Here is a 24,765-nt window from a genome sequence, read left to right as displayed (position 1 = left end):
TCTCATCGTATCATTGATGCAGAATTTGATGATGGTTTGATGGTAGTGACAACAGGTGGGTGGGGGGCATGGTTACTGTGAATTTCTTTGTACTAGCTCGTATGCGTCCAGCACTGGGTGAGCGATTTCTCACAAACATTTCAGATTCCTTCTGATTCCAACTCCAAATAATCCATCTTTGCTGAGTCAGCAAAAGGCGCTCCTTTAAAGACGATCAAATAAAAAGTGGAGTGCAGATTTTTGAATGGCTTTGTTGTAGTCGACAGGCTGAATAGCACTGCAGTTCAGTGAACTGAGGCTGCAGTGAACAGTTTCTCCTCTTCTGCTGGGCTGTAGAAAGACTAAACTGCTGAATGCATGTTTGACCGTCAAGCTGCACTTTCACAGCCATTCCACTGCATTTCCCATCATCCTCCTGCATGTGTCTGCTTAGGAAAGTTACTTACTTCACACACGATGTGCGGTAAAAGCTGAATTCCTGATTTTTAGCTGAATAGAATCACTGTAAATGCTTTTTTTGTGTTGTTTTTCCTGTGAGATGAAAGAACCTGGTTTAAATAATCACAATTTTTTTTTAGTTGGACGGATAGGGTTTGGTACATTCCAGGTTAAATGAGTGTTTTTCAGTGGAAACGTAGCCCATATTTATTATGTTTAAACTGATTAATGCACAGGAAAATCACAGATTAGGAGGACCTGGTGCTTCTCTCTTTTCTGTCATACCATATGACTGCCTTTAATATTCACCAACACATCCTAACCCTAACTCTAACCAAAAAAGCTAAACCAAACCAGTTGTGATTTTTTTTTCATAACTGTGAACCTCAGCTACCATGGATACAAATAAGAAGTGTAAAAATAGCATGACAAGACGTCATAGTTGCAGAATTCATGTACAGAAATGACCCACAGTCTAAAAACAGGGTTCGTTTAAGCTTCAGGTTGTGTTGTTATTTTTATAAATGTTTGTGCCAAGTTGCATCTTGGTACTTGTAGTGTGTTGTGCACCCAGGTGTGTGCCTTGGCTTTCCTTATCAGAGAATAACATGTTTTTAATCATAGTTATCCGTCTGTCATCTGTACTGATTATTCAACCAGGAGAGTTCATTCTCTACAAGCCGACAGTCAGGGATGTTTTTCTGTGGACAAAGAGAACGGAGCATCTACTCCTGGAACCCTGAGGCTTAAAATGATTGCTTGCTTTTATTTACTTATTTATTTTCAATAATTAAGTGTGTGTAAAAGTTCCACTAATATAAATCCTATGTATTTATTCAACTATTTCCCCTTGTGGGGATCAATAAAGTATACTTCTTCTTCTGTTATGTGTAGAGGTTGGACTGAATATTGATATGACTTTACAGCTGTAGTGGTTAAATATCAAGCTGGTCTCTCATTTCATCCTTCATTCCATTTAAAACCGTTTGGTCTCAGGTCTGATCTGAGGTCTGACCTCAGGTCTGATCTGAGGTCAGACCTCAGATCTGTTCTCAGGTATGATCTCCTCAGGTGTGATCTCAGGACTGAGAACAGGTCTTTACCTGTAAACATCCAGAGAGATGCTGTAAGAGAATGACCATAGTGGAACTGTGTAACAGCAACAACTAAAAGCATAACTAAAACACGCCTGTGTGTGTGTGTGTGTGTGTGTGTGTGTGTGTGTGTGTGTGTGTGTGTGTGTGTGTGTGTGTGTGTGTGTGTGTGTGTGTGTGTGTGTGTGTGTGTGTGTGTGTGTGTGTGTGTGTGTGTGTGTTTAGGTCCAGAGCGTAACTCCAGGAAGAGGGAGCGGGGTAGTACATTAACGGTTCCCGAGCAGCAGCGGCCCCTCCAGCACCGTTCCCGTTCGGTGTCGCCTCACAGAGAGGACTCCTGCCGGGCCCGATCGCGGCCCGCACACGTGCCCATGCAAAGGTCAGCGCCAGTTAAAGCATCCAGTTAATACATGAGCACCACTGAGATGATAAAAGTGCGATTTTCAATGACCGTCGGTAGACATTCAGTCTGACCAGATTTTGGTTCCTTCTGACACTGACATGGACATCTTTATTCTACAGGCTGTGGTTCGAATGAATGCAGCGTCTGTTTGAAGTTAAAACAATGTAGGAGTGGAGATATTGAATATCATTCAGGCTATGGAGCAAAACTGATGAAATATCTGTGATTTTATCAGGAGTCTGGATGAGATTCACCAGAACCGCCATCACTCCCACTCCCACTCGCCCTCCCGACAGCACGACTCCCACTTAGAGCGCCAACGCTCCGGTGACTCGGACTATGAGTACTCTGAAGACAGGTAACAGCTATCTATCCGTCTGTCTGTCTGTCTGTCTGTCTGTCTGTCTGTCTGTCTGTCTGTCTGTCTGTCTGTCTGTCTGTCTGTCTGTCTGTCTGTCTGTCTGTCTGTCTGTCTGTCTGTCTGTCTGCCTGTCTATCCATCTATCCTTATATTAATACGATTTCTGCATTGATGACTACAGAATTAACTGAAATATCAAAATTATGATTTCCTGGTTTCTCTCATTCATTAATTCACTTTTCCTGTCTGCATTATCATCGTCTTCTTTTGTGTTTTCCCGGGCTGCTTCTCATTCGTTCACCCATCGTCATGGCAATGGCAGCGAGGTCCTGGAGACGCACAGGCCTGTCCGGGGCGGGAGCGCTGAGTGCCTGCACACAAACAGGTAGAAATAAAAAAGAAAACCAGTCAGCTCTATTTCAATTAAATATGACGTCTTGTTCATTCCACCTGAACGTGAACGACTTCACCTGAACAATGTTGGTTCTGTTCGTTAAAGAACTGTCGTGACACACAGATCACTGCGTCCTAAATAGGTCAAAAGCATCCTTTGACCTAAAAACTGTATTTCCCACAACTTAAGCCAGTTTAACTTGAACAAAAACATTTTGAACAAGGTTAGTGTTCTAACTTGTGTTTGATGTTATTTTTCTTTATTCACTTGGATAGTTTGATTCTTGATCGATGGAGTTCTGTGGGTTTCATAACCTGACAAATTAAAAGAATTTGTTATAACAGAGAAACATGAAAACATATTTTTCCATGCAGCTGTAATGTTTGTAACATGAATAAGTACTAAATTCAGTGTTATTTAACGTTATGGAGTTGTTACATATATTTTACATTACATTGAGTTACATTCAGTTACATTTATAAGTTAAATTTTGCCCTTTGAGGACAGCCGTTACGCATATGTGGCCCTCGGTGAAAATGAGTTTGACACCCCCTGATCTAAAAGAAAGAAAAGCTCTTGATATATTTTCTGTCTTTTTTTTTAAACATGTTTACTCAAAAGCAGTTCTATTTTTCTCATCTTTTTTCCTCCTTGCTTTATGTGCATGATCTCCATTCACACAACCAGGGGCTTAGGTAGATACAGCAACACACTCCCCCCCAAAATGCCCCTGTTAGTAAATGGTATCCATAAGGAAATGTACAGGTAAGCATTTAGCATGAAAGACTATCCTGTGGTTCCTCCTCTGTGCTTGTGCAGTTCTCCCCAGCTCATTTGTGGAGTTGTGGGTCAATAAATCCTCATTTGTCCACCAGACCACTGTGTGGCTTTTGTGTTTCCTTCAGCTGCTTTATTCTCCTTTTGTGACCCCTTAAATGGTGGAGCCATATGTTTTGTTGCATTCAGAAGTTAGTTTTTAAAGAGTCACTGTCTTCCTCACTTGACCATACCACTTTTTTCTCATCTCTTCCTGTGCCCATGTCCATATTAGTCATATTTTATTATTTATTACATTTGCATTAACTTAGTTTAGTTACATATTCTGCTTGTTTGTGAATCGCTGTGCAACTGTGAAACACCTTTTAGATTCTTTGCTTACTTCTGACAAGAATCAAACTCTGCAAAATCTAAATTTATTAACACCTTTGATTGTTTACTGCCATCTTGTGGTCCTATCTATGTCAAGGCAAAACTGTAGTGCACGTTACCATTATCTCAGTTCATGTGATCCATGGCAAAAGATAATGCCAGGCTTAGCTTTTTCACGTTACGTCAACATGCTTCATTGCTAACTGGTATATATGTTTTAAATCTAATGCTTGGTATCTGAGCCACGTGCTACCTCCATGGCTTTACAGCGGTAGATTGTGTTATGTAATCTGTATTATATATAATCTCCCCATTCTGTACATGTGTAGGGTCAATCCATCCGGAGGGAAAAAGGAATGATCTCGACATTCTTGTAACATGAATTCCTCATTTTTTTCTCATTGAGGAGAAGACGTTTTCTGTTGCACCATAAATTCACGTGAATGGTTTTTTGTGTGTGTCTCTCCTGCTTTTTATCAGGAAACCTGTTTTTCTGTGTGTTTTAATCACCCTCACTTATTGTTTCTCTGCATATTTCTGTCCAAATACATTGTTGTTTTCTTGTCCTGTCCTGTGCACGTGGCTCTTGTCCCGCCTCTCTTGGGCGGGGCTTTGGCATTCAGCTCCACCCTTCCTGCATGCTTAAAGAGCAGGATGCCCCACAGGCGAGGAGGCTGCACCATGCCTCGCAGCATCCTCACACACCGTGTGCTCAGGTTCACTGATGAGGTCTCTGTTCGGTAAGAACCCATCGTGCATGGCCTCCTCACTTGCCCTCCCTCCATTATCTATTCCTCCATTTATCTTGCAGGACAAATAGCAGAGGCTAAAATATTTGTACTGTCCTTGATTGGAGGCTTTAGGGTTGGGTGCAGATGGCAGAGCAGCAGTAGAAGGCTACTTGCTAATGCTAATTAGCTTGTAGTGTCAGTTAGCGTCGCTCATGTACCAAAAACCATTGTGTTATTTTAACAAAAGGTTGTTGTTTGACAAATAATATTGCAAGATAGTTGACTCGAGTACTTACTCTTGAAAGTATCCGCCTCTACCACCAATAGGAAGTCCCTGTCTGAATTCATTCCTCTGTTTTGGGGGAGGGGTTAATATCAATAGTGCGATGGGGTGGGCGGCAAAGGATCCCTTTCCTGTGGCCTTCACAGCTGTAGGCTGCATTTGAAGGAGTCGAGAAATCAGGACGGGTCTAGTCGTGCCGAGGTGACGTATTCGGTCTACAAACGGGGCTTTGAATTGAACACGGTTATAGTTTGAGGTCATGTGACCGTAGGGAACCAATCATCTGATGAATGGAGCTGTTCTCACAGAGCATGACCTGACAAACATGCAGCGGCGCAGAGTAAACATGAACACTTTGTTGGTTCAACCTCCCTCTCTCTCTCTCTCTCTCTCTCTCTCTCTCTCTCTCTCTCTCTCTCTCTCTCTCTCTCTCTCTCTCTCTCTCTCTCTCTCTCCCTCTCTCTCTCTCTCTCTCTCTCTCTCTCTCTCTCTCTCTCTCTCTCTCTCTCTCACACACACACACACACTTACAAGCAGTTCTCTCACCCACTTCAACCTGGTTTCCATGGCAACTCACCAACCTTCCATGCGAGTGGTCTCAGTATTCAGTCGCTAGGAATGACTGACTATGATGAATGGAGATGCAGCTGTGAAGACATCAGACTTTACTGTCTGTCTGTCTGACGACCTTCTTTACTTTCCCTTTGTCTCCCTCTCCCTTCTGTCTTTCTTTCCCTTTCATGCCTGTTTTGCACATTGTCCTCCTTTCTCTCTTTCTCTTCGTCCCTGTCTATTTTCATTTGCCCACCACCGACTCATCACCTTTTTGCTCTCTCACATTATCCTGAGCCTCTTCTCCCTGACACCTCTATGATCTATTCTTGTACATCTCATCTCGTCTCTTTCTCTTCTCCTGCCTCCTGAGATTAGGAGGCAATATGGTAGCCCCAAGATGGGCAACCGCAGAGGACAAAGCTGTACTGGGACAGCTGACACGCCAACACGGTATCAAGCTGACACCGACTGTCAGATGCTCGGTGGGGGAGGTGTGTTTAGTGGTGGGACAGCAAGTCGGATACGATGGCGTTAAAGCAGGCTCCCGAATGGAGAAAGCGGTGGTGATTTTTCTCGATGTAGTTGAACAGGTGTACCAGGTGGTTGTGAGCGGGGTGGTGATTAGGAGAACCTTCACCCCCGTCCTCCCCCTGGCTAACCCGGTTAAAAAATTATCATATCGAACGCACTGCCGTACCTCAGCGACGAGGCCCTGGACAGGGAGCTGTCGCGACATGATCGGCTCCTGGGTACTATCAATATGTTCCTGGTAGGCATGTTATGGTTCTGGAGACAGGTTATGATGGTCCATAATCGGATCATTTGAGAGCTTGAGGCCACCAGTGAGAGCATGAAATGTTTCTGGTGTGTATGTTGGGGGTATCTCATCTGCCACTGCTCAGAGGGAGAGGGTTAGCGCCGGCCGTTGGCTGCCGTGGGGCAGGCGGCTGTGGCTGCGAGGGGCCCAGCAGTTGAGGCCGCTACGCAGCCGGCTGCTGTGATTGCCACGGAGCCGGTGGTTGCAGCTTCTTGGAGGGGAGCCGCTGAATAACACGCAAGATACAGGTGACAGCGCAATGATTAAATAGTGGCCGCAATCTCTGTGCTGGCTTCCAGTGCTGCGGTCCTGATTTCACAATCGCGGCCTTGTGAAGTTCTAACTCCATCCCAAACTGAATCGCCAGCCATCAACCCAGAGGCCACGGGTGACAACACAAAGGTTAAACAGTCACCGGTCACCAACCCAGAGCCACAGAATAATACGCAGGACATGGATAACAGCACACAGCCGCTAGGATGGTAGAGTCTCAGCTGGAGAAGGAGGAAGAGGAAAATATTGTAATACATGAGGAATTATTAAAGATGGCTCCTAAAAGAAAAAACACTGACACAAGAATGAATAAAACGAAGAAAATTGCTCAAGAAACACCTGAGACACCTCCTGGTACAAGTAGCTCCAAGAATGAAAATGACAACAATCTGAAAGAGGCCATAACAGAAAAATATGATTTGCAAAAATTCAAAAAAATTCCTGCAAGGGTTCGAGGGCCAAAGTAGAACATTTCTTTCCTGACTTCAACATGTTTCTGTATAGCATCCGTTTTTATTTTTTAAAAATCCAGAAAGAAGTGACCAGCCAGTTTTTTCGAGCAAAAAGGTTTTTAGATTGAAGAAACTAATGACAAAAGTAAAAAGCATGATTCATGGAGAACTATTAGTTGTTTTTTGAATTTTGTCTGCTTTTTTAAAACATGTGTTTTAAGTACTTTGAATATAAGTAGAGCAGGGGACATTGAGACAAGTGCTTCCGTTTTTTAGTTTGATAGATGTTAAAAAGTTAGATGCTTTCTTTGTTCAGGAAACACACAGTGCTGTTTGTTTTTAAGATGTGAATTCTTTTTTGCGTGAATCTCTTTTGAATTTTGTGTCAACGTGATTACCTTGTAATTTGTTTTTTATGAATTAAGGTGATTTTACTAATCAAAATCTCTCTCTCTCTCTCTTTGCTGCTGTGTTGTGGTGATGCAGCGACCTCCAGCCGTCGTTTGACAGAGTGAGGAGTGCCAGCACCACTTGTCTGCGACCGGACACCAACTTTCCCTCCCCAGACCGAGACAGGTATAAAAAGAGGATTTTCAATAGAGGTGATGAATTAAGTGATTTTTTTTATAAAATTGTGTCACAATAACAATAAAAATCAATAAGCTGTTGGAGCAGAACCAGCAAGAAGAGGATAAATTGAGGCCAATTGAATTTTAATTTGCTGAAGAAAGACGAGTTCAACTGGTAATTCGACTTCTCCCGATCAGTTTTGAGCTGATATGGACTGCATGATCGAATCATCCACCATTCCCACTTCATGCCATGTGTCTCTTTCAGACAAAAACACATATTTAATTTCACCTTATCCTGAAAAACACCTATGAACTGTTTGAATTTGGAAACTTGAAGTGCTAAGGCGAGAAAGACCACAGGAAAATTTTGCTCAATTGCTGACTTCTTTGCTTATTAATTGCCAGCTCACATGATAAATATGGTTTGAAATATAAGAAAATTGGATAGAATATTTGGACTGATGTCTTTACTCACCAACAACCTGTCCCCGTGTTCCCACCTTGGGATCTTCCTCCTCCCCTCAAGGTGCTCCAACTCTTTGCCCTGCAAGACTCCTGCCAGCCCCAGGATCTTAGTAGAACATGTTGCCCCTGAGGAAGACAGGTATATCAGACCTGCCCTGGCCTCGCTGCCCTCACCCCCTAAAGCAATACGCTACTGCTTGTGTACCTTTCTGGGTCCCTCCTTTAGCCTAGTGCTCACCTTATAGATGATGGTGTTTGCACAACTTCGCATTTTGCTGTAAATACATCTCTTTTGAGACTGTGGCCCCGTCCACATGTAGCCGGACCTTTTTGAAAACGCTTTGAAAAGTTTTTTGATGCAGTTACGCCTTTCATCCAAACGACAACGCAGATATCCAGGACGAAAACATAACTTTTGGAAAGTGAAGTTTTTTGAAAACGCCGGGTCTGCGTTGTCGTGTGGAAGCTGTAAGCGAAACTTTTTCTATCCATGGGGCGAAAACCACTGTGACGTCAGTGTGTGTGACCCGTGTTTATATGTACACACAGAATGGACGAAGTTAAAACCGACTGTTTTCTGACATATATCAGCTCCACATCGAAGACGCGTTGGATATTTGTTTGTCTGTTTCTTCATGAGTCATAAAGTTTATGTATTTATTCATTCATTCATTCACGTTCCTCGCCAATGACGCCGACGCCAGTTCTGGTTCAGACCGGGACGCGCTGCCCGCTGGTGGGAGAACTGTGATGGAGGTCATCCTCCAGGAGGAACAGCGTGAATTTCCACACGTCCCGGTCCTCTCTCCTGTCGTTCTCGGAGTTGTTCTGCTTAGAAACGTGTCGATCAACGCACTTAACCGGTTACATGTGGATGTGTACTTTTTTTAAAACACTGACATGTGGACGCAAATTTTTTTCTATGAGGGATGAAAAATGTTGCGTTTTCGAAAAGATCTGGCTTCGTGTGGACATGGCCTGTGACTCTTTGGTTCCACTGTGCTTGCGCTTTCTCCCGAGTGCTTGTTTGAATTTCCTCAGCTCTTCACTTCCTTTCCTTTTCTATACTGAAACAAACATTATTGCTGGTTTGCAGAATGTAAAGCCCTAAACTGCAATGCTTTTACAAACCACTAAAGCCAAACCTCTTACATTATAGGCAAAGCATTGGTTAAGTTTTGCCATTTTGTGGGTCATCGTTCTCCATGTTGTGTTTGTTTTTCATCTTCTGTCCATCGCTGTGGTTGCTGGCTGCCAAAAACAGGCAGTCTAGCAATTCATCAAGTCCAAAATGTCAAAGGGGCAGCAGAAAAAGCCTGAATGAGGACAGGTAAGATCATGAATTCATTCATCTGCTTGCTTGCCATTCATTCATTCATTCATTCAGTCATTCATTCTCGATGCTAGCTGACAGTCAACCTCACATCTTTCCTTGCAACATGCAGAAACATACCAGCTATAAATAAATGGAGGGTGTTTGACTATGAGAACACTGTGGGGTCAACTGGTAATTTAACGAGAACATGAGCACTCAGCATTGCTAAGGACCAGCCTGAGCTAGCCTCAATAATTACTTTCATCAAAGATAAATATTTTAATCCTAGAGGTCGTCTACCTCCTGAACCGAGACTGGAAAAGGAGCCTGACAACTGAAGAGATGAGAAAAACACCATTAGCCAAACTTACAGTTTCAATTTTTAAATTTAGCTCAGAAGAAATGACCTTTACATCTAAATAATAACTCGTACAATGTCTCTTTTAATGTAGCGTACACAAGCTGATGATGGTTTCCACCCGACCTCTGCGCGGTGCCGCTTTACGGTCCTTCCATTATGGGCTTCAGCGCATTCTAAACCACATTAAACACAGTCCCAAAATGAGTAGCACCTGTTTCATTACTTCATTTGACTTCCTTTAATTTGAGAGGTTTTGTCTTTTCATTTCTTCTTATTTGCTGATGGCAGTCGAATCCAGCCCACCTCTATCCTGAGGGGCAGTAGGGGGCGAGGGGCCCCGCTGAGGCCTTTCGGCCAGACATTCCTGGCTGGGTCTTGCCCAAACTCCCCACAACTAGACAGGTGCATGCTATCGCCAGGTCTACACCTGCCCTCCCCTGTGTACCAGTGTCCCCCGTGTCCCACTGAGTGTGGTGATACTGTATGCACAAGTACCGAACGTCGTGTCTCGAGACTCTAAAGTAACGTTGACCCGGACTGATCCTGTAAATATCTGATATGGCTCAGTTGTGGTTTGTGTACATTTGCGGCACCATCAGAAGCTGTGTTTAGTAAAATAATATACTATACTACCCCCCGGTACCAAAATACAAACACTGTGCATATCGTCTCTAAACACAGTCAGTGGTACTGAGTCTGCTATCCTTTCTCCAAACCTGACATTTGACTTTTGATTGGCCTCCATGACTCAGTTAATGACAATTAAAGTTGTAAATGCGACCTCTAACCCCAAATTCCAATGATTAACCAAACCTAATCAGGTTATGCTACTGTTAAATAAACAAATTACTTCACTACCACAAGCCCGACCCTCCTGTCAAGTTTCATGAACGACCATCGTGTACTTTTTGTGTGATCCTAAAAATAATAACAATCATAATAATCAGTTTCTAGGAGACAAATTGTGTGTTTTAATCTGTCCTTTTTCCTTGTGTCCTCATGGTCCTGTCAGAGCGCACCGTCATGGTGGCCACTCCCCGGGGATGCAGTCATCGGGTCGCAGGGGCCGGCAGCTGCCTCAACTCCCTGCAAAATGTAGCAGCATAGAACAAGGTATGGAAGCCTAGAAGGATAATTATGTCATGTAAAGTTGGTCGGTTCACCCTGACAAGCTCCACCAATCAGATGAGCTCAGAGCAGCTCTTTGTTAGCCTTGAAAAAAGCATTGGTAAGCTGGAGACACCTCCTGTCACTTTGTGAATGTGAGGGATTCCATCTATCCATTTTCTTGCTTATCCGCCTTGCAGTTCACGGGTCTGCTGGAGCCTATCGGGGTACACCCCGGATGACACGCCAGCTCACCGTGGGCCCACATGAAAGACGAACAACCACTAACGCTCACACTCACACCTACAAATCATTTAGTGTGACTAGTTCACCTAAGCTGCCTGTTTTTGGAGGTGGAAGGAATCTGGAGATAATCCACATAGAACGTAGAAACTCCACAAAGAAGGGAATCGAACCCAACACTTTCTTGCTGTGAGGCAAGAGCGCTACCCCCATGCACCGCCCAGTGTGAGGGATGTGTTTAGAATACAGCAGGAGAGAGAATTTCTTCAATCATGTGCTCATCATGCTCCATCTAGTGTCAGAAATGAGGTTCTGCATTCAAAAATGTTTCCTAAATGAAACACGCCGGTGTACCCAGCCTCTTACCCGTGTTTCTGTTTTATCATCCGATTGTTCTCTTTCTTTGACTAAATTCCTCACCTTCTGTTCATTTTGTGTTGTTCTTGTCAGCCCTTGTGGTAGAGGAGCGAGCCCGACAGCTGCAGATGAAAGTACATTCCTGTTGGCCTTCTGCTTCCCAAGACCCTCAAATGGACGTCAAGACCAAACGAGAGGTTCAGCATCCTTCTCTGGATCCGTCCGTCGCCCTCCTCTGCTGGGTGAACCCAACACCTCCTCTTCTTCTGTGTGTGTAGATGTACGCTGAACAGAGGCGTAGCAGTGACAACATGTCGGCCAGGTCATCGGACAGCGACATGAGTGACGTGTCGGCCCTCTCCCGCGCCAGCAGTGCCTCCCGCCTTAGTAGCACCAGCTACATGTCAATCCAATCAGAACGACCCGGAGGACGACTCAGGTCGGTCCTTATTGGCTGTTGGTCACATGTCCACTATCAACACCTTGCTTTTGAGGCGTTGAATGCATGCTAATAACTTCTATGTGTTCTATCTCTGCATGTCTTGGGCTGCATGTTTGGTCACTGCTGCATGCTCCATCTCCTCTGCCTTTTCTCTGTCGCAACACACACATGGGAACACGCATCCAAACACAATGAACTCAGGTCCAAATCATTAGAGGAAGAGAAGAAGGACAGGAGGATCTCGTGGGGGGTGGAGGGTGAGGAAGACAGGAGAAGGGCGGCGGGGAAGAGGCGATTCTCTGAGGAGTTGAAGCGCAGGAGACACACCGTAGCTGGAGACACGAGGGAGTCCAGGTAAAGATCAATAGATCCCAAATGCTGAATTTATTGCTAATGGGATACGATCCATCTCCTAACAACCAGGTCCCTGAAGGCATGTTTATTTAGGGAAAATGCAATACTTTAAGTTATTTGATGGTCCCGATATCTGATGATTCTTCATTGGTCTCTGCTGGCAAGTCTTTTCTCTTTCAATCACAACTCCAACATGTGTGGAGACAGCATCTCATTCCAGGATGCTCACGTTGAGTTTATTCCCAGTTTGAATCTTCAGTCAACAGTCAGCTGTTGGACTCGATATTTTTGAGGTGCATTTAGCTTCTTAATATCTGGTTGGAGCAAAGCTGATTACAGTTTGGACCCACCCAGTGTCTCGTTTTGTGTTTTGCCCCCTATTCCAAATAACGTCATCCTTGACCTGGGGGGGGGGGGCGGTCCTGCTGTTTAACCCTCTGAGATCAACTTAAAGGTTTTTTCTTTGTAAATAAATGTGTTATTTTAATATCACACATTTATTTATCTAACTCCCTCGAGAAATGTGCCTCTTTCAGTTTAGTTGAGATACGAGTTTAATGTTGTTCTGTGACTGAACAAATGTTCCCCACTTGAAATATCAAAACCACAACTATAATTAAAATAAATATAATTTTAATCCATTCCAGCCCCAAACTCTCTAAATTATAAAAAAAAAAATTTTTGAAAACCAATAGACTTTACATGCGTATAATTAATTATATACAAGTTACTTAAACTACGATAAAGTAGCTGATGTATCCATCCACCAACTAGCGGTGGTGATCCAAAGCTCAGCTCTTAACTTGGATTTTTTTTCCTCCTATGTTGAACAAAAAAATATGGACAGAGTGACGGCTCATATCTCAAAAAACTTGTATGCCGAGGTTGTACTGCATCTGAGTTGGAGATTGTGACATATTAAAAAGGTTTTCACCAACAGAGTCAAAATATGAGGAACTGTCTCACCCCGTAAAATCCCTAACATCAATCACAAAAAAAAACAAAAAACTAGACTACCAAGAATTTTAGGACCAACCTAAAAAAAAATGCAATGAAATCCCTAAAAAAAATTAATCTGCTTAAAGATAAAAGAAGGTAAGGTGTGGAAAAGATCCGGATCAGCAAGCTGACAGAGACAGATGATCCCATCCCAGCGGCCCTCAGGGGTCAGGTGGGGATGTCGCATTGCTTATTGGCTGGCTAATGTACCAAGGTCTGGAGGAGAGAGCAGAGACCTCATTTTTTATGACCTCATCTCTAATCATCATCTCTAGTAGCGGTTTACAATCAGAATAGATTACAGCAAACATAAAATATTTAAAAAAAATAGTCATCAGTATTTGTCAAATTAAAGATCAGTGACAATCTGTAGCTGGTTGAAATGACTTGACTTTATTCTACACGCTTGTCGAGATTCCACCCTGCTTGACATGCCTGTATGTCTGACGTCCTCCTCATTAGTGTCAAATTACTCAAGGGTAATCCTGAGGTTTCCTGCTTTTATTATCGGTCTCTATCGTCTGTGTTTGTTAAAGTGAACCTTTCAGAATAAAACCAGATGAAAATATAGACTTTGAGGAAATCATTATTTAATACAACAGAACATTAATGCATATCCATCAGAATTTCAAATTATACTGTTTGCATGTCTTTGTTGTTTTTCCTCGGGTTTTTTTGTGCCTGTTCTTGTGTGTTTACATCTTTGCACTCCTCTGTGCATGTCTAGATCCCTCCTTGCGTCCCTCCTGTGCTGTGCCGTCCCAATCCCACCCCATCCTCCAGACCAGGACATTCATTCTTCATCTGGTACTTCTGCTGCCCGCCCTTCCCTCACGCCCCTGCAGGGGGCGTTGGAGAGGCCTCAAACTCCCCTCCCCAGTCCCAGTATTTCCCTGGCTCCCCTCCACCAGTGTTCTGTGGCAGATGGGAGCCCATGGGGAGCGGAGGCTACTAGTGATGGGGGCAGCATAGCTGGGCTCTCCTGTAGCACTTGGGCCTCCTCTGAGGGGGCGGACCTTCGGCACCTGCTCCGGACCCCTGGAGGGCAGCGTAGAACCCTAGGCAGCATCTCCCCGTGTGTAGCAGCTTGTTTGAGGAGAATGAACTCCAGTTCATGATGTTCATTTTCAAACTCCAGTGTTTACTTTTAGACTAGTCCTTCCTTTTTTAATTTTTTTTATTCTGGAGATTTTAATCCCCCGCTTCAGACGTGTCGTGACCGTCCCTCCTCTATTATCATCTGTTATTTCATTCTTAAGCTGTTTCATTAAACTTCACTGCTCAGCCACAAAGGCTGCACGTGTTATCATCCGTTACCTCACATCCCCCTAGCTGTGTGTGTGTTCTACCAAAGTGAAGGTACAGTACAGCAGTTGCCATAGTAACAGCCGCTCTCCATCTCACCAGGCCACACCTTCAGTCGCTCTCATCTCTCTCCAGTCGGCAGATCCGATCCGTTGGCCGCAGCATGCTGAAAAGTTCCAGCATGAGCGGAGAGATCTACACCCAGGAGCGCACCGATGGCAGCCAATCAGACACGGCGCTGGGTACAGTGGGCGGGGTCAGCAAGAAAAGACGCTCTAGCATCAGCGCACGGGTGGTGGCCATCGTGGGCAACCGCCGCAGCCGCAGCACTTCGCAGATCAGCGGCCCTGGTGAGCTGGTGGTGGTGGTGGGGGGGGTCAACCCTTGTTGCCTTGATGTCAAATCAGCGAGATGTTCCCTATGGGAAAAACATTCTCTTACATTAACGGTTTGAAAGACTGTCCTCTACTGCCCCCACTGCTAATGACAGCAAAATAAAACATTTCAGACCACTGAGACACCCCCCCCCCACTCACCATCACTCAGTCTGGTCCAATCCAGCACTTTCACAATGACAAAAGCCAGACACTATTCTTCCCCTCCCTTTAGTGGATGATAAAAGCCTCTCGTCCCCCCCCCCCCATGTAGAGAAAAGAGGCAGGACGCTCATGATGGGGAGTGTAAAAACCTGCAGGGGAGGACGTCTGCATTTTAGGAGGAGCTGTCTGTCTGTATGTCACCTACAATACCAGGATGAGGTCTACTCCTCCTCCTCTTCCTCATAAACCTTTGGACAGAATTCAAATAAATTTCACACAAGTCCTAAAATATCTCATGAACAGTTTCTTCACACTGTCTTTTTAAAAAAAATTTTTTTATGTGTTTAGGTGTAGATCAGCATTTCTTGGGAAATAAATGCAAAAAAAAAAAAAAAAAATCATCCCCACTGACCAATCTCTGATTTTCTGGTTTCATCCAGAGGGGAAGACAAAGAAGGAGAAAGGTGCGCCCATCCAAAGGAGCACGGAGACCGGCATGGCGGTGGAGCTCACGAGGAACATGAGCCGCCAGCCCAGCAGAGAATCCAATAACGGCAGCATGAACAGCTACAACTCTGAGGGGAAGTCAGTACACCGCTCACTTCCTGTACAGATCACTTTCCCGATCAGTTCCCAATTACACTCTCCAGAACCTCTTGTGTCATGTTGTGTCCCTCCTATCGAAGAAGTGAGCCGTTGTGTTTTCATGCCTGTCAGCATATTGTAAAAAAACAATGTTCGGTCATGAAACAGTCTTTCCTGTATGTTTCCTGTGATGGATTTTCTCTCTCGTTGTTATTCATGCTGTAAATAATGATTGGTGGCAAAAAAGCATCTCTTGAAGGCAGCAAAATAAGCCCTGAACATATCTTTATGTTTAATTTGTCAGTTTGATCTTCTCTGGAGTGAATCTGGGAGCCAGCAGTCAGTTCAGTGATTTCCTCGATGGCCTTGGACCAGCTCAGTTAGTGGGAAGGCAGACGCTGGCCACACCTGCCATAGGTAGGACACTAGATCCCCTGTGGAGAAAAGTGTGTTTCCTTTTTCAAATCTGACCAAATTGAATGTAAAAATACTTGTAAATTATTTGCACTTACTCCCTCATTGTAGCATTCATTCCAACATATTTATTAAAAACAACTGAATTAAATAAAGTAGAAGTAGTGACATTGATAAGTCCTCTCCCTTGACGCCTGCCCTAGTCTCCCACCTGGTTTTACAACAATTCCAGTCAATGAATTCCTCACGTCGACCGATCATCCTGTCTGTGTTTCCCAGGTGACATCCAGATCGGGATGATGGAGAAAAAGGGGCAGCTGGAGGTGGAAGTCATCAGAGCTCGGGGACTCGTACAAAAGCCAGGATCCAAATCGCTCCCTGGTAGGAACCGGGTCGGAATTAAAATACCGAAGAGCATTATTGTACATCTAGAGAAAGTTGGAACTCTGTGCTTTCCCCTCCTATAAAGCCTTAACATGCCATGAGGGGATCTGGATAATTTTGGAGAGCTGCTGTGTACCTCACTGACAGCTGTTTTATTGTGTGTTTGTTGCATTCAGCTCCTTACGTGAAGGTGTATCTGCTGAATAACGGAGCATACGTAGCCAAAAAGAAAACGAAGATTGCAAGGAAAACACTTGACCCACTGTACCAGCAAGCACTGCTATTCGAAGAGAGCCCACAGGGTAAAGTCCTACAGGTGAGCGTGAGATCTATTCCTCCTCATCACTGGGTTCCTTCAAGATATGTTTAAGCAGGAGGAACCATGCGACCGTGTGATATAAACTGATTTTCTTTCAGGTGATTGTATGGGGGGACTACGGCCGCATGGACCATAAAAGCTTCATGGGAGTTGCACAAATCCTATTGGAGGAACTGGACTTATCAAGCACAGTCATTGGTTGGTATAAGTTATTCCCACCATCCTCCTTGGTGGACCCGACGCTTGCCTCCCTGACACGGCGGGCTTCCCAGTCGTCACTAGACAGTTCCTCCGGACCTCCTGGGGTTCGATCCTAATGGACCAAATGCTCTAAACCACTTGATGAGCAACAAACTCATGAAACTGTCGCACTGTAGAGTGAAAGCGAGAAAAACATATGGTGAAAATCAGAAACAACAATCAGAAACAGTCACAACCAGAAAGCTTTGTTGAGATCTGACAATCACTTCTGTCACGGTTTATTTTCTCTGCTGAAAGAAGCGTCACGTCTCAGTGTTTCACGTCCATTCAAAGAAGTTTTTCTCTTGTGTTTGCTGAACACACAGGGCTGCAGACAAATAGTAATTCCCCGGACGGGAGGCGAAAAGGCTGTCGGGGAGTTACGTGAAGCAGGGTTGGATTAGCTGAATCAGTAATAGCAAAGAAATGTATGTCACACATTGGAATGTAAATACTTGAGACCGAGGTAATCACCCTCCACACCTGCGGGTGGCGCAGTTCGCTCTGTAGTGACCTCCTGCAGTACCTGTTCGGACTGTCAGAACTCCCACCCGCAGGCAAAGTGCTGCTTGGTGGGAACTCATTCTGGAAGCACAGGGCCTTCTTCTGGTGCCTAGAACTCGGAGCCGCATCACTGGTCCCCCTAACAAAGAAAAAAATCCTCTTTTCAACATGTTTACCACGGCGGCTCTGAAGCCGTCCTGTTTGAGCGTATTTTGCTTTACTGGTCACATCGTTTCTACTCGCACAAAAAGTTTTGCATACAATGCTCATGATAATGTCGTCTGTCTGGTGTGTGCATGGAGAGAAAACAAAACACGTGACAAAAAAAAAAGGATACAAAATCTATTAAATGTCTGCAAATGTTACTGGGGGGGGGGTTATAACACATCTTAGATTATTACACTTGACAGTAGATTAGCGTGCAGCTTTGTTTTCTTCATTCCACCCCTTGGTCCAGGCCAGTCGTTTTTGGACAGATGTGTATCCGGCCTTACAGGAGGTCGACCACTAAATAAAAGTTATAAATATCACCAAGCGGCGACATCACTGTAAAAAGTCCACCGATGTTCATCCGTGTTCAGTCATGCAATATCTTGTTTTGTCCAACTCTTCGTTTATATATTTTTGAAATTAAGGTGCAAGCACAGCCTCCCTCCCGTCAGCTCTCCCTTCACAATAAAAAGTTCAACTTTTTTGAAAAAAAAAAAAGGGTATGTCATCAAAAAAGAAACAGTTTTCTCATTGATTTATTTCATTTCTTCAGTGAGAAAGACAAATGAAGAGAAAAGAGTCGCTCACCGTTTTCCTTGTGCTTTTCTGTGAACGTGAAAGTCACCAATCACTGAGCTACTGGCGCGCCAAAACCAACGCTCACCCTCTGTTCTGCCCGCAGGCTCCTCTCACCAGGACACCGCGGCGCCAGCATGACTTTGGAACCTGTTCCGAGCTGCATGCACATTTCTTTATAAAACGAACAGATACAGGAAAAAAAAAAACATATCGAACTAAATACACATGTTAGTTCCACACACTGTAGGGCCGCTTGTATGTTGCATGCAGTAGTACAGTTTGCTCGTACTTGAATATTAAAGACAAACAACCAAGAAACTGAAGCCATTCCCATCACAGAGACATCTGCAGTTTGTTCCACATTCCCTCAGAGTCCGGTGCTGAATGTCTGTCAGAGGAAACCCCCAAGATTACATTGATGTCCTTCCTCAAGCCTCTGGAAGACGTACTGTACTGTATGGTAGTACTGAGCAGACCTCAAAGCCCCTTTTAGTGTTACTCCACATCATAGTATACCTCCGAATAAATGTGTACAAATCAGATCTACTTATATGGAAATATGGATCCTGTTTCACCGTGATGATTCAGACGTGAATCAGGAAGAAATGCAGAGTTATACATTGTAAATACTCAACAGCCATTGGCTGGCTTTGTGTTGACTTCAGCGGTTTCATAAAGGGGCCAAGTCATACTGTATAAAAGGGAGCGTTTGATATGTCAACAGGGACCACGCAGCGAAGCGACACATGGTTCGTCTCAAACGACGCACCACTTCTCTAAAAGTCATCGAACGAGCACGTGTTTGTGCTTCTGAACACCCCACCCACCCCTCTCTCTTCCGGCCACCTTCAGCCCCCCCCCCACGTCAAAGGAGTTGACTTTTCTCTTTATCGTCCGGTGAGGCTGGTTTTTCTTTTGGTTTTTTTTTCCTTTTGTCAGTATTAACAGGAGAAAAAAAAATGCTGATTGTTTACAACTTCTGTGTTCCACTGAAAAGAAACTTAGAAAAAAAAAAGTTACACGTTCACTGCGACATTTTCTTGTTTGTATAACAGATGTGGCTCAAATGATGTGTATGTTTTATATTTAAAAAAGTTCATTTTTATGATTTACAAATAAAAAGAATGTGTGGAAGAAAAACGATTTTATTGCAGCGTGTCTGATGATTTTTTTTTGGGTGGGAGGTTGATTTTTTTTTTTTTTCTCAGCTTGTCAAAAGGTCGAGGAGGAAAAAAAAAAAACATACGTCAAAGTCTGATGCCGTGTTTATGGGAAAGTTAATATTTGCCTTAGTCCTGTAAACGTCCTCGGTTGGTTCACAGACAGTAGAGCCCCCCACACACACACACACACACACATGTTAAACTAACAAGGAACAACGCATTACAGTACGTTACTGCTTCACTGAGTGATTGGAAGTCTCAGATGCAATGTCATTCAGGTCAAATACGTGCAAAAAATATTTAGATACAGATCACAATTTCCTCCTTGGACGTCGTGATGAAGTAGTCCATGACAGCAAGAAAAAAAGGTTATTAAAAACTACTAACAGGCCTGCAAAAAATGTAATTCAATATCTAAAAAATCAGTCATGACATGAGTGATTGGACTTCAGTCATAATTTTGCACACATTGTGACCCTCCATTGAATATGAATAAACAAATTTGCGTCAAATCTTCTTTCTCCAGATATTTCAGAGCTTCAGGATGTTCTCTTCTCACGTCAAATCACAAACCCATCAAAAATGTTTCCCACGTTTCCCAAAATATGTGACTTCTTGCCTGTCTACCTTTTAAGGTGAATTTTTGGCTCAAACCTGAAATCCTTCATGTGTTTTACCTTTTTGATCTTGGGTATTGAGCTAAATGAGAGTTGATAGAGGGCAGTGGGTCTCAGAGCAGCCTTGTCTTTGGTTTAGCTACTAACAAGCAAAGATTAGAAAAAAGTTAACCCAGCTGCTGTGGGTTGGTGTGTTTAAGGAGAGTGTGGTGAACTAACTCCACATTATGTGTCTCCATCATGCCAGTAAAAATCTACTTGGAGCTTTTTAGCGCCCAGTATTCCCATCAGCTCCACACGGCACATCACATCACTTCCTGTCCAGAGGGAATCGCTTTTGTCCGCTGCCACGCTCAGCTGTCAAGGATCACATTTAGTTGAATATGGCTGTGCCCGCTATTTCACTCCACGCATAATCAGAACGCATCGCCGGGAACGCAGGTATTTGATTTCGTGTCCCGGGGTGCGGAGGATTAGTTCCCAACATTCAGTCGGTGCAGTTTATTCTAAATGATAACAGGAACAAAACTAATATTGTTGGGGTTTTTTTACATTAGATTTGAGGGTCAGCTCTCCTTAAAAATGTTCAAGTCATGCTTGTGAAGAAGAGAACCTGTCAGAGTCATTTGATTATATAACGCTTCAGCTGACATAACATGAAATACTCTGTTTATTTGCAGCAGCTATTGGAGGAGGAGTTCATTTCTGGACACCAGAAGCCTTATAACGTATTTGTGCGTAAATTCATAAGACAGCTGTTCACTCCAGCGGTACAACGTTGTACATCTCTGCCTAGCTACAGCACGCCGCACCGAAAAGGAAGTTGAATCAATATGGCCTCATGTGTGACCTCTGGTATCACACAGCGCAGCAGAGAGCTTGGGAGATTTATGTTCCACATCCTCTTGCTAAATAAGCGAAGGGCCCCCAAAACAACATCTGCAAGCAATCACGCCATAACCCTCGGCGTCGCCGTGCCAACCGGGCCTCCTCATCACACCGTAAGGGATCGCAACCTCCGCGTATAGGAAGCATGGATGCAGAGCATGGTGGAAAAGAGAACCACGGGTCGTATGGGTCAGAGGTCAAGACGAGTTTCCACGCTACTTTCAGGAAGTGCACTCATTTATCTGATCGGGTCAGGGGTTACACATCGATGTTATGGATGGATTAAAGCCGTAACAGTTTGAGCTGACAGCAAAAAGAAAAAAGAAGGATTTGCAATCAGAAGCAGTGGAACCGTGGAGCTCCAAATGTCTGTTACTGTAGCCACCAGTAGATGACGTCGTTATGTTGGAAGACTGGAGGAGCTGCTTCATCTGAACGCTCAGGCCGACAAATCTCTGCAGCTAGCAATTAATTGTTGCACACTCTCATCTGCAGATTCAATCTGAGAATCCACCCTCTCGGATCTCCTCTCACACACTCCATGGAGGCTATTTTTAAAAAAACTAAGAGCCTGATTTCCACTCCTTGCTCACTTCCACTGAAAGACCGTTGCCTTCCCATATGGTTGGCGGTGATGGGGGATGATGAAGAAGCCTCAGGAGAATGTTCTATGACTCGGAAGTGGAAGTCAATCATACGGCATAACCCACGGGGCATTTTTTTCTTTCTATTTACTTTCACTTGAGGCCACTGTGACTCCATAGAAGTAGTGTTTCCTCTTGACCAGCCCTCTTGACCAGATGACCCAGAATATACAGACCAGCTTGGAGGAAATGCTGCACTATAAAGAGCTTTGAGTTTCTTAACATTACAGCAGAGCAGCGCCATCAAAACGCACGGTAGCCCCACGATCATCTGGTAAATGTGTCTTTAATGCCACGTGGATCCAGTGACAGCCGGGAAACAGATGATAGCCCAACGTTCTAGAGACTTAAGATGAAGTCATTTGGAGAAAACACACGACACTAAATTAAAAATCATACAGCTGAAAGTCAATTTGGCTGAAACATTTTTTGCGTTAAGTTCAGTGATTCGTACACGTCGGTCACATTTCCAGCCGACCACGTGGAAAAGTCATCAGAATCAATCCTTTTGAAGGGGGTGGGGGTGAATTACAGATGGAGCCACCACTTCCACGTCTGCTGCCACATGAGAATCTTAACCGTGGAGGCTGGATGTTTGTCTCACAAAAACGAAGTGTGAAAAAAAGAGGCACGACTTGGAATCAAAAGTCCTTCCTCCCAAAGATGCGCATCAGCTGTGGACGCGCAATTAGAATCAACAGGCTTTAAAGCGCGCCGGGAGGGGAGCCCAGTCTGAACGTGAGCGCTAAAAATACCTCCGCTCCGGCTCCAGCGGACACACACACACACACACACACACACACACACACACACACACTGTACGTCCAACCTGTTGTTGAGTCAGATCGGACAGCACCGCTCACAGGCCGGCCGCAGAGGATGCCTTTACGCGCGGGTACATTTGGGTGAATCGCTTCGGAAGGGATCTGATGAAGAGGAAGGAGGGCGGTCAAAGTGTGACGGCAAACAGTTCACCTCGCTTTTGGAACGCTTTCCGTCCCAGCTTCCAGCGCCTGTTTGACTGCATGTGATTGTACTGCTCGCTTCAGGGCGCGGGTATTCGCATGCTTGAAAAGACCTCGAAGCGCACTCGGTGGCCGCTTTTGGTGATGCCATGCCCCGGAACCACAGCGGAGACGAAGGCGGCACCGGGAGCTGGATGAGGACGTCGCCGGCCAGCTGCAACGAAGTCTACGGCAAGAAGGATGTCGAGTCCGGACGAAGGATGATCAACAACGCCGGTGACTGTTTGCTGTCAGCCTCCACCGCTGCAGGTGCCGCCGGGTCCGAAAGCCTGAGGGGGAAGCAGGGAGCCCGGCTCAGCCTGCTGGGGAAGCCGCTCATCTACAGCGCGCAGAGCGGCCGGAGAAACGTGCGCTACCGGCGGCTCCAAAACTACCTCTACAACGTGCTGGAGAGACCCAGAGCCTGGGCGTTCATCTACCACGCGTTCGTGTGAGTTGATTTCCATAATTTGCTTTCAGTTTGACCTGTTGTGAAGATCTGTTGTTGCACACCTGTTGATGCCCCTTCCCACCCCCAATCCCCAACCCCCCACTGCACATCCACTGCAAGAACAACTTGGGGTTAAAATCATCTGAAGGTTGAATCTTACGTGTCCTTTTTTTTTTTTTTTTTTTTTTGTCACTTCTGTAAATGATGCCGCAATAAATGGAGAAACGAGACGCTGGGTGTCATCAACGCGCTGCTGAACGAAATGCCGCAGAATGCGCGTCTTCACTTTCCTGCGGTTTGAATGAAGAAATCGAGACGCATGGAGAGGTTCTATCAAACTGTGGCTCTCTGTGGACGCTTCGTTTCCGTCTGTGGGTGATCGGTGGAGCCTAAATAAATATAGAAATACACAAAACTAGGACTGTAAACATAAAAAAAATATATATTGCGGTGACAAGGCCGACGGTGATGGAGTAGGGTTCATATTTACGGTGTTTTGTGTGACATTCAGGAGCCGAGAACATCTCAAACCTGTGTGATACTTGTGTATTGACAAGTTTGCGCGCTTGACGCACCGGAGGACGTGAAGCTTGGGGGGGGGGGGGGTTAAAGGGACTCATCCTCTCCTCCTCTGGACATTGTGGGACATGAATCACAGTTTTCAGTAATTAAAAGTAAACTTCTGCATCGGTGCTTTATTTCAAACATCATCCAGGTTGTGTTTATGCGAAAAGGGGAGCTGGTTTAGTGTTTTCCAGTTGGGATGGGGTATTAATCCAGTTTCTCATTCAGTGTCGTCCAGGAGCCCCTGACAGATTTCTTTTCATGGGGGGCCACAGATAAACTGGTCTCAAGTATGTCGTGCTTTGCAGCTTCCTGTGTCGTTTCTGGTCGCCCAACCAGCTGCATTTGATTTCCCACAAGCGACTGATGTTGTGGCATCATGTCTGTTTCTGCAGTGAGAGGAAGGAAGTTGAGACACATGCTAACTGTGTGTGTGTGTGTGTGTGTGTGTGTGGTTCCCAGCAACTCACACAACTGATCACCTTTTTTTTTCTTAATCTATTTTTCTGCATTCACAGTAAAACTGTTTTTCCAGGTATCTGTGTTTCACTTTATTTCTTTACATTTTGTAATTTGTACTCCAGAACACATTCTTGTTTCTTTGGTATTCTTTTTCTTCCGTCATTGCTTTCTCAATTTATTCCAACCTAAACTGGAGAGCTACACACCGACACCATCGCTTGGTGCATAAATTGGTCCATTTCCTCTGCAACAGATGAAACGAGATTTCGAATGGTTAACGTGTAAAAATGTATAACGGAAAATGTCTTGCCGGAGAATACTCTTCTAAAGAGCACCTGCTGTTGAAGACGCTCCATACCACGTCTGTGCTCTGATTGGCTCAGGAGCCTGATTATAGTCTGGTTTTAAAATGTTTTAGAGTGTTTTACAGAACAAACCTCCACATAAGCTGTCAGCATTGACATTGTCGTCCTTTTGTGTGTCAAACGTAACCAAAACCTGACTTCATCAGACATGCAAACATTCCAGTGGTGAAGGCGTTGATTATGGAGACTGTTTCTTTGTCGGTCCCATGAGCGCCTAAACTGCACATCAAACACCCCACCCCACCAACTCTGGGTGATGAAGTCAGGTCATGACCTGCACAGGGGTCAACCAGCTCATTAGTGACTCATTTCCCTTTTACTTGAAACATTACGGATGACTTGGATTTCAGGGTGGCAACGTTT

The 24,765-nt window shown here is 44.6% G+C and overlaps 2 protein-coding genes across 12 annotated transcripts in view; both read left to right on the top strand.

Moving 5' to 3' along the window:
- LOC137599806 (regulating synaptic membrane exocytosis protein 1-like) overlaps positions 1 to 17,035 on the top strand; it is a 51,358-nt gene extending 34,323 nt beyond the window's left edge. For 3 of the 10 annotated variants that reach the window (XM_068320957.1, XM_068320965.1, XM_068320964.1), the window contains 17 exons: positions 1,758 to 1,911; positions 2,171 to 2,293; positions 2,619 to 2,681; positions 7,437 to 7,526; positions 8,049 to 8,126; positions 9,252 to 9,317; positions 9,952 to 10,065; positions 10,676 to 10,776; positions 11,464 to 11,567; positions 11,649 to 11,809; positions 12,014 to 12,166; positions 14,606 to 14,820; positions 15,450 to 15,594; positions 15,899 to 16,011; positions 16,288 to 16,389; positions 16,569 to 16,708; positions 16,810 to 17,035. In XM_068320957.1, the coding sequence (XP_068177058.1) occupies positions 1,758 to 1,911; positions 2,171 to 2,293; positions 2,619 to 2,681; positions 7,437 to 7,526; positions 8,049 to 8,126; positions 9,252 to 9,317; positions 9,952 to 10,065; positions 10,676 to 10,776; positions 11,464 to 11,567; positions 11,649 to 11,809; positions 12,014 to 12,166; positions 14,606 to 14,820; positions 15,450 to 15,594; positions 15,899 to 16,011; positions 16,288 to 16,389; positions 16,569 to 16,708; positions 16,810 to 17,028 (2,141 nt within the window). In that variant the 3' untranslated portion in view covers positions 17,029 to 17,035. Of the gene's footprint in view, positions 1 to 1,757; positions 1,912 to 2,170; positions 2,294 to 2,618; positions 2,682 to 7,436; positions 7,527 to 8,048; positions 8,127 to 9,251; positions 9,318 to 9,951; positions 10,066 to 10,675; positions 10,777 to 11,463; positions 11,568 to 11,648; positions 11,810 to 12,013; positions 12,167 to 13,892; positions 14,821 to 15,449; positions 15,595 to 15,898; positions 16,012 to 16,287; positions 16,390 to 16,568; positions 16,709 to 16,809 lie in introns of those variants that run through there. The other 7 variants (XM_068320958.1, XM_068320959.1, XM_068320963.1 and 4 more) reach the window with 7 other exon arrangements.
- Positions 17,036 to 20,768: 3,733 nt separating this feature from the next.
- Positions 20,769 to 24,765, top strand: part of LOC137599807 (potassium voltage-gated channel subfamily KQT member 5-like) — a 60,006-nt gene continuing 56,009 nt past the window's right edge. For both annotated transcript variants that reach the window (XM_068320969.1, XM_068320968.1), the window contains exon 1: positions 20,769 to 23,011. In XM_068320969.1, the coding sequence (XP_068177070.1) occupies positions 22,671 to 23,011 (341 nt within the window). In that variant the 5' untranslated portion in view covers positions 20,769 to 22,670. The remainder of the gene's footprint in view (positions 23,012 to 24,765) is intronic.

Source organism: Antennarius striatus, chromosome 8 (genome assembly GCF_040054535.1).
Source record: "Antennarius striatus isolate MH-2024 chromosome 8, ASM4005453v1, whole genome shotgun sequence".
Lineage (NCBI taxonomy): Eukaryota > Metazoa > Chordata > Actinopteri > Lophiiformes > Antennariidae > Antennarius > Antennarius striatus.
Note: the sequence above shows the minus strand (reverse complement) of the source record. Positions and strands in the feature narration are given on the sequence as shown.